Source organism: Delphinapterus leucas, chromosome 7, assembly GCF_059928025.1.
Source record: "Delphinapterus leucas isolate spDelLeu-1000000601 "Yukka" chromosome 7, BTC_Dleu_Yukka2, whole genome shotgun sequence".
Lineage (NCBI taxonomy): Eukaryota > Metazoa > Chordata > Mammalia > Artiodactyla > Monodontidae > Delphinapterus > Delphinapterus leucas.
Window position 1 is genome coordinate 89,030,767 of NC_143135.1, and position 9,839 is coordinate 89,040,605.

A 9,839-nucleotide genomic window follows, 5' to 3' on the forward strand; every position below is an offset into this window, starting at 1 on the left:
CCTGAAACAGCAATTATCATTTTATCACATGAGTTAATGTTGAGTAAGACTATTTTTCCCTCATTAATCTTTTTCTGTTTTACTCGAAAAGCCTGTGTAATCCAACTCAGCCTTCTTCATTAGTCACCTGAAACTCCTCTCACTAATGTCATCAGTGACCTGTTTACCAAACCTGTCTTTATCTACTAGACCTCTGTGTGGCATTTGACATACTCTTACCTTCAAATTCACCTAAAATGTGTACATAACATTTTATCGGTCAGCTTGGGCTGCCGTAACAAAATACCATAGACTGAGTGACTTAAACAACAGAAATTTATTTTCTCACAGTTCTGGAGGCTGGAAGTCCCAAGATCAGGATGCCAGTGTGGTCAGGTTCTGCTGAAGGAGGGCTTTCTTCTTGGCTTGCAGATGGCTGCCTGCCTGCTGTGTCTTCACGTGGTGGAGAGAGAGCGCTCTGGTGTCTCTTCCTCTTCTTACAAGGGCGCCAGTTCTATGGGATCAGGGCTCCACTCTTATAACCTCATTTAACTTTAATCCCTCCTTAAAGGCCCTATCTGTAATACAGCCACATGGGAGTCTAGGGCTTCAACATATGAATGTGGGGAGGACACAACTGAGTCCACAGCAATATTATTTTCATGTTTTATTTTATTATATTATAACTGTTTTGCTATTTCACCCCACTAGACTTTGAGCTCCTTAATGGGTGGGAATTGTACCTAGTTTATCTTTGTATCTCTAGTACTTGATACGTAATAGGCACCCAGTAAACATTTTAAATGGATGATACTTCTGTTCCCCTATCTTAGGTACTGGTAACTACCATGCATCTGTTTTCCTAGATTATAAATCTTAGTTATTTTTCCCTTTCCCTTTTATCCTTGATGTTCAACTATATCCAAAGTACTAAGACTTTTACCTTCTAAAGTTCTCTCAAATCCATCCCTTCTCTAGCTCCAGGGCTATATCTTACCCTTCCTCATCTTTCAGATTATTTTAATTGCCTCTTAATGGGATTACTGTTTCCAGAATTTCTCCCATCCAACCCATACTAGACCCATACTTGCTGCTAGACTGACCTTTCTAAAATGCCAGTCTGATCGTATCACTTCCTTTGAATATCTCCCCAGAGCTTAAGACTAATATCTAAACATCTTAGCCTGGCAGAGTCCTTTGTGATCTGGGCCCTGCTTTATTATCCTCATCTTCCATTACTTCCCAATGTATTACTTACACTCCAGCCTTACTAGATGAGTTTCAGTTTTATAAATACATGATCCATCCCTTTTCACGCCTTTACAAGTATCCTTCATTCTGGGAATGCCCTTTCCAACTTCTATATCTGATATATTTTTTAGGTGCTTTGTTTAACAATTCTCCAACTATGGGACCTTTCTGACCTCTTCCAGGTAGAATTAACTACTTCATCTTCAGTCTTCTTGTGCAGTTTGTACCAATCTGATTTTAGTGTATTGTAATTATTTATTATCATACCTGTCATCTATACTGGACTGTGAAATCTTTGAGGTCAGAGGCATATAATTAATTTTATATTCTCAAAATCTAGTGCATGGTAAGTGCTCAATAAATGTTTGTTGAATGAATGAGTGAAAGGATCCATCATAAATTTAATGATAAGAGTGAATATTTTATTTTATTAAAAAGCCAGTGTGTGCCAGGCCCTGTTCTAGGTGATGGAGTCAAAGGAACATCGTGGCATGTAGGTTTCAATAATTGGCATTCTTTGAAAAAAATTCTGAAAACTGATTGATTGCCGTGCAAAGAGAGAATGTTCCCTTGTCTTTCTCTCCTGTATTATTCATCCCTCCTACTTCCTTATTTTAAACCCCTTCCTAGGGAGTTCTCTCGTGGTCCAGTGGTTAACACTCCATGCTTTCAATGCCGAGGGCCCTGTTTTGATCCCTGGTTGGGGAACTAATATCCCACAAGCCGCACTGTGCGGCCAAAAAATCAGAAACAAAAACCAAAAAACCCCTTCCTAGAACTGCTCTCTGGTGGCTGCCTGTTTGATTGGGATAAATGCCTAGAATAAATGAAGAAAACGTGTAGCTGGAATTGCAGGAGTTATTTTAATAAAAGTTAAATTATTTTTGGTCCTTGTGATAAAAGTTTTTAATTGGTCTTTTCTTCTATTCTCTTAAAGTCATAATCACAAATAACTCATTGATTAAATTTTTCCATAAGTACCTATACAAAGAATAGAGACAAGATATGGATTAAGAAATTTAAGTTAAGAACCCCGGGGACCGGGCTTCCTTGGTAGCGCAGTGGTGAAGAATCTGCCTGCCAGTGCAGGGGACACGGGTTTGAGTCCTGGTTGGGGAAGATCCCGGATGCTGCGGAGCAACTAAGCCCGGGCGCCACAACTACTGAGACTGTGCTCTAGAGCCCATGAACCACAACTACTGAGCCTGCGAGCCTACAGCCCGTGCTCCGCAACAAGAGAAGCCATTCCAATGAGATGCCTACGCGTGGCAACGCAGAGTAGCCCCCGCTCACCGCAACTAGAGAAAGCCTGCATGCAGCAATGAAGACCCAACGCAGCCAAAAATAAATAAATTTATTAAAAAAAAAAAACCACGGGGACCAACACATATAGATCCTATGTAGCTAAGGGATAAAAGTAGACTTTTTGCCTTTTAGACTGGAAATATAAGGCCTCTTGGAATCTGAGTTTCTACGGTTACTTTGCTTCTGTGTTTCTTGTTCCTAATCAGTTGTCTTTTCATTGAAGTTCATGTGCATTCTCTACCACTGACCTCCGCAGTCTCAATGCTGGCAGTGTCTGCAGCTCCTGCTGTGTGTCCGTTCTGCCCTAGCTGAAATCTTGCCTGGCTTCTCTGACCTCTTTTGACTCTTGGCAACAGTGCCTGTCAGAACAGTTGCTGTTCCCCTGTTAGAATCACCTGTGACGGGTGAGAAATGATGGTCCTTGTGATAGCATCCATGTCCGAAGCACCCCTTGTCTTAGTGGCCCCAGTGGTGACTTCCTGTGGGTCACACACCCTGTGGACAAGGTGTTTGGCAAGAGTGTGAAAACTGTGCTATGACCTCAGGCAGCTTCATTCTCCTGGGACATTTTGAATAACTAGAAATGACGGGTTGTTGGAAGCAAATTGAATGTTCTGACCACAAAGTCTCTCTCTGATTGCAGAGCTGTCTCACTCACAGAGCTCTCCAACTGTCAGCAGCGCCTGCACGAAGGTGCTCTATTTCACTGACCGGTCACTTACGCCCTTCATGGTCAATATACCAAAGAGGTGAGATTCTGGGATCATTATTTCTCCTTTAAAAAGGACAGGAAGGCAGAATCATTAGTTACTGCCCATCTAACCAGCTGTAAGGTGTTTGAGAAGCAGTGTAGTAAGAAGGGCACAGGAGATAGAGATTCAAGTTCTAGTTTCACCACTAACCAGTGGCATTACAAGGTACAGACACAATAATAGTGCTTCCAATCCTGATATGCAAAGATGCTCCAAGTTAGGAAAGCAATTTTTTTAAGTGTTCAAAATAGCTTCTGCTGATAGCTTTGGATTACAGCCTGGCATTCCAGGGCTACTTATTACTCATTGATCTTTGTTACTATTTGATGACTGCAGCTAACCTATAGAGAATTCATGTTAAAAACCTTCAAACACTCAATTAATATACTCCCTTCTAAGGTAAATGGCTTTGAAATAAAGATTTTTAAACTCTGGAACCAACTGCTGAGAGAGGTGATAAGATTTCCCTTTCCTAAAGAGTCTTGCTTGGTTTGTGTTAGAGGGGAGCTTTCTGAAGTAAAGATGGTGATACTTGATTTAATTCTACCAGCCTATAGAAATGGAATTGTTGCAAAGAAGGAAATCAAGAGAACTTAGACATATTGATAGTTTAACAAATTAGATTTCAGAGACTTTGTGTCTTATTTTCAGAGTAAAACAGAAAAAAAGTAATTTGGCTGCTGCCAAAGCAATAAATCTATTTTAAATTCTCAGATCAACCCATTTGTAATGCCATTTTCATTCCCTAATAGTGACTGGCTCCCTAACTTCTGCTGTTTCAGAATCGTCTGGGTTATCAAGGGTGGTGACCTAACAAGGCCACGCTGTTTCTGCCTCCAGAGACTTTGGCAGGGGCCTGGATTTAAAGCTGACATCTTATCTTTCCAACCTACTGATAAACGGTCTATATCAGTGTTCTCTCTTTTTGTTGCAGGTTGGGGGAGGTGACACTGAAGGATTTTAAAGCAGCTATTGACCGGGAGGGAAGTCATCGGTATCACTTCAAAGCACTGGATCCTGAGTTTGGCACTGTCAAGGAGGAGGTACAGAATCCACAGGGAGTCTGGGTGGTATTGCTGGTTGTTCTTGAACCCTAAAGACTTCTACTCAAGGACTAGTACCCAGAAGTACCTCAGTTCCCTAACCAGGTCAGAGGAGTTTCCCAGTGCCTCCGACCAGTTGATTACTCTAGACTGAGAAGGTTCAGGGAATGGCCCAAGAAGTTGATAGCTTCTTTAGTTCAAGGTCTTAATCACTCTAATCAAACTTGGATAGAATTTTTATTTTAAAAAGGAAAAAGTTTTGTTAGGGAAAATGAAGAACCTACATTGAACAAATGCTTGGCTTTCGAGTCTCTTTTCTATCTGTAACCAAACCTTAGAAAACTTTCTGCTTCCTATGTAGAGCAAAATAAACAAACTGCCATGAATATATGAAACTGTATATTGTGGTGGTAGTTTCTCATATAATGAAAATGAGGAAATTCTGCAAAGTCATCTATGCTTATTCTCAACTCCTTGACTATTTTCTTAGCTTATACTTCTACTTCTCTTTGTAATATATCTGCCAAAAACAGACCTTTTCTTTTTTTTTTTTGAAAGAGAGTTCTGAGTCATGACGTATTATGAGCGCTCTCATAGTGGTTACAGAATGAAAAAGGTTGGAAAAGCCAATACTTTATTTTGTAAAGATTTCCTGGACTTTCTTGGCGGTCCAGTTGTTAAGACTCCTCACTTCCCCTGCAGGGGCCACAGGTTTGATCCCTCGTCGGGGAACTAAAATCCTGCACGCTGTGTGGTGCAGCCGAAAAAAAAAAAAAGATTTTCTCACTGAAATGTTTTAATAACCCTTTCTATTTATTAGTGGCTTAGGAAATGAATTGAACGAATGAGCCTGAAAAGAACTGCATGCACACATGTTAAGATTGGTCTTTGTTCTAACCCTTTCTTTACAATGCTTCGGGCCAAAATTTTCCCCTTTCTCATTTTTTAAATGCTTATAGTACTGCTTTCTTTTGAGAAGCCCAGAGTGCTCTATGGTTAGTAATTTATTAATTCTTATAAATCTCTATGAGCAAAGCAGTACTAGAGGGATGCTTTTACCATTTCATAGATGCGGAACTAAGGATATATAAAGCATATATATATATATATATATATATATACACACACACATACAGTGTTGACCTTTGAACAGTATGAGTTTGAACTGCATGGATCCACTTATATACAGACGCTTTTCAATAAATACCTACTACAGTATTACACAATCAGCAGCTGGTTGAATCTGAGGATGCAGAACTGTGGATATGGAGGGCCGACCGTGAAGTTATATGTGGATTTCTGACTGCACAGGGCCAGGGCAGGGAGGGGGGCGGGCAGTGTCTCTAACCGCTGTGTTGTTCAAGGGTCAACTGTATATATATATTTTTTACCAGTTATAACTTTAGGGACAAAACCAAAGGGACATAGGCTCTAACTCAAGGCTTTCCTCTATACGTTTTTATCCTTTATGTCTGAGATCTTCTTTTTCAACCACAGATGTTTAGTGAGACCCCCTGTCTTATAATTTTTTCATGGTGGCTTTTCTTCTTTCTCTAGGTTTTCCACGATGACGATGCCATCCCTGGATGGGAAGGGAAAATTGTAGCCTGGGTGGAAGAAGACCATGGAGAGAATTAATGCTGACTATTAGATTGAGGGCTTGTGGAACTTGGCAGTCCCTGGCTGCTTCACTCAGGAGAGAAGACTAAAACCAGAATACGCTAAGAAGTTTTTAGTTTGTGCTGCCAAAACAGAAGCTTCTCCAGGCGTGACAGCTATAGGCTAGTCCTATTTCTGTGCCTGGCACGTGTGGTACTTAAAGTCCCTGTCCAAAAGTAGACCATGGGTTCTTGTGGAGTTCCTTGTCCGTGGGAACACAGTGTTTTATTCTACTCTGAGGACAACAAACCGAAGGCCTTAACCAATGGGGATGGATGATCCCACTCCTTTATGGGCATGGCTGCTATTATCTGGAACCTGGGAACTGGATGTATCACTCCTGTGTGTTACAGTATTATTTTAATTGGCCTCAGTGGTTGCAGCAGAGTACCAGCGTTTGTACTCACAGACAAGGTGAAGGTACCAGCTTTTTTGCTTCTTTGCAGCTATTGCAAACCAAGAATAACTCATAAGGTGGTACCAAAGATGAAAGCCCACTCTTCAGGAATTTTTTGGACTGGACATGGATGGTGCTGAATTGTTGAATGGATTGAAAAAGGGCTGCCCATATTGTGCTATATACTATGCTAAAACCATAATTAAGTAAGACCTTGGGCTGCCTCTTGTGTCTTAACTGGTTTTGCAACTTGTCCTTTAGCCCACAGAGGGCATATTTCATGTACTGCTCATTTTCTCTGGGGACTCTTTAACTTTAGAGCCATTTTTTCCCCTTTCAGCTGATGAACTTTGTGTTTGAAAGGAATAAGGAGTGAAAGTCTCCTTTCAAATCCAGGCGGGTATGGAAAGGTGCTGCTACCCATGTCTTCTTGACTTTCTTTCTCTCATGACTTTCTTTAGCTCATGGCATCTCCTTTGCAGTCAAAAGGAAACAGACCATTAGCTTCAGTATTTGTGATTTATAAGTACTGAGCATGAGTTACTGGTCTACCCCTCTTCATTTCAAGGCCAGAGTTCTCTTCTATTATATATTTAGTCTAGGCTGATCCTTTGGCCACAAAAGAAACCATGGGGGCATGGAGCATGAGTTGTGAATGGCAGGGTTGATTCTGGGTGATAACACCTAGAATCCTTTCTCATGTGCAACACTGTCAAATGTAGAAGCTAAGATTTAAACTTTCAGAGATTACTTTATACCTTGAGTTTTCTCATTCATTCACCAAGCACCATCAACCAATCAGATATATCAGTCTCTCTGCCTGTGATCACCAGTGTACACTGCCAACCAGAAGAGTCAGACAGATCAGCTGTGGGTTCTTGACCTGTCTGTCTCTAGTTCATCTCCCCTTTTCAGCCATTTCAACAGACGACTGATCGGAGCTCTGAGATGACATTTTGTTGTTTTATATAGATGTGTCTTTAAGTTCATGTTTGGAGAATTCTTTTCTACTCATTTGCTTTTTGTCCAAGAACCATGTCTATTTTTATAACTTGAGTGAGAGTTCTGTATATTCTCACATTCTGTATACTAGATCCATTTTCTAGAGAACCCAGTTGCTTTTATAAAAGCCTGTTGCTTTTATACAGGCTCTGCTCTTCTTACCAGCCCTTGTGGTTTCGGAACAAGCTTTATTTTATTACAAGTATACTAATGACAGATTATTCCAATTCTACCAGCCATTTTAGTTATGGAGTTAGTTTTACGGAACCTATTTGATGGCTCCTCTAGCTGACAGAAGGAACTCAAAAGACACCTGATGTCCTTCATGTAAGTTTACCTGGTTTCCTCCTACTGAAGAATGATTTCTCATCAGAAATGACTGGGAAAATTTGGGAAAGTCATTTATAAGCAAGAATAATTCATTATGAAAGCAAACAGAAGAAAACAGTATATTCCCCATTCCCCCCCCAGCCACCCACCCCCAGGAAATCTGGAGAAGAAGTCCTCATGTCACCAGTTTCTCTGTTGCATGTATTTTAGTGTTTTGCTATAAGACAGCATGAGGGTTATCAGGCCAAAATTTGTTATTGTATTTTCAGTACAATGTATCTTGAACATCTGTCGCTTAAATCAGTTTTACTTGTCAGTTTTCTTTCAGCAAACATTCTTACTATTATGTAGAATTTAACTTTTCAGAGAAAATTAAATCAGAGAAAATTTTCAGAGTCCTCTACCTTCTTTGTCTTTTATCTCTATGTCTTTTGGAAAAGGAGCTGCATGGCCTTAGTGCCTCCACAGAAAGCTTAAGTTGAATTAATAGCTCATTAATCTCATATGCCACGGGTGATACCTAAGCACCCCCATTACAGGATGGCACACCAGAGTGTTTGTATAAAATGTGTTGGTAATCCTCATTCCAGTTTCTAAACAGAGGAGCCTTCTAGGAAGAGTGTGCATTGATTCATTCTGGTTTGAATTGTCTCCTATTTGATACACTAGGAGGCCTTTTGACTTATTCAGAGCATTACCCCCTACTGACATTTGTGTGGGACAGTGCATCCTGCTACTGCTGAAGTGCTCTTTCTTTGAGAAAACTAAGGAACTAGAATGTTTAGAGTTCATGAAATAATCTCTAAACCTGATTTAAAAAATGACCCTCTCACAAAAACTAAGTTAGTAAAAAGCTCAATTCCTTAAACAGTCTTCATTTAAAAACTGAAGACTGTTCTCACTCAGTTAACTAAAGTAGCTGGAATTGGAACACTTTACAATTTCTACCTAAAGGATTTAGGTTAAACTTACTTGGTAATATCAATGCTGCTTACTGACCAACTTTCCAGCTCTTTTTGACCAGGAAGGTTGTAAATTAAGGAAAATATCTTTATACTCTGTATTCAATCCAAGAGGACTCTAATTACTTAAAATCATTTAGGTCATAATAATAATAATTTTCATTTTTTTCCATAAAATAAGCATTATGATTGCACACTCCTTCTATTGTCTGAATTTATGTAAGAGGTACAGCTTGCTTAAAATATATATGTAAAGTTATATTTTCTTAGAAACATGGATGTTTGCAACCATTGCTTTCAAAGAGATTATTACCATGTATTCTGTTTTACGTTTTCATGAAGATTGTGTTATACCAGAGGCTTCTGATTATCAAAGTGATAAACAGTTTTAACTGTCTGTACCAGATTTGTGACCTAATTTAAAAAAAACCCAGAAACAAACTACGAATAAAATGGAGTTTGCAAACTAAATACCATTAATAATTTTCACTTGTGTTTACTGACTGAAATTAATCAAGAAAGCCATTTACATTTAGTGAAAGAAAATTTCCTCAAGTGATCTCCCTGGTATCATGTTTACTCATTACTTGGGGAGTAACAGGATTACTTGGAGAGATAAGGATTACTTTATTGCTACAGATATTACTATTGGTATTTCTAATGTAAGTGCAAAATATCAATAGGTTATACTATCAAAGAAAATTCATTTACGTAGCACTTCTTTTGACATTATATATAAATGTGCAAACAAGTAAGAACCCAAGACTCTAAACTGTATGACAAAACAGTCTCTAATGCAAAAGCAAGAAACATTAACAAGAGGCTTTCAGGAATGTGTATTTAAAAGAACCAGAACTTTCAAATTAATTTGAAAGATGCCTTCCTAAAACTTAGCCTTCATTTATCACTTTAAATGTCTTATATAGCTAAATCTTTAGCCCTGGGTGCTTTCACTTGCCTTCCAATTACATATTTTCAACTATTAATTACAAGCCATTTTAACTGGGTTATTCCATTATTATGTTAAAATTAAACATGTAAAGAACTTTCACTACCAACTAATTCCTCTTTACATCTAACCCATTCTGTACCAGTAATATCATTCTACAAGTTTCAGGACTGATTTGACAAACCTAATTATTCCTAGCTTACCTCTGGG

At 39.1% G+C, this 9,839-nt stretch overlaps 1 protein-coding gene across 7 annotated transcripts in view; it reads left to right on the forward strand.

Annotated features, from left to right (window-relative positions):
• Window positions 1–9,151, forward strand: part of DIXDC1 (DIX domain containing 1) — a 74,727-nt gene extending 65,576 nt beyond the window's left edge. For all 7 annotated transcript variants that reach the window (XM_089915534.1, XM_089915533.1, XM_089915537.1 and 4 more), the window contains 3 exons: window positions 3,179–3,284; window positions 4,222–4,330; window positions 5,888–9,151. In XM_089915534.1, coding sequence (XP_089771660.1) covers window positions 3,179–3,284; window positions 4,222–4,330; window positions 5,888–5,968 — 296 coding nt within the window. In that variant the 3' untranslated portion in view covers window positions 5,969–9,151. The remainder of the gene's footprint in view (window positions 1–3,178; window positions 3,285–4,221; window positions 4,331–5,887) is intronic.
• Window positions 9,152–9,839: the final 688 nt, after the last annotated feature.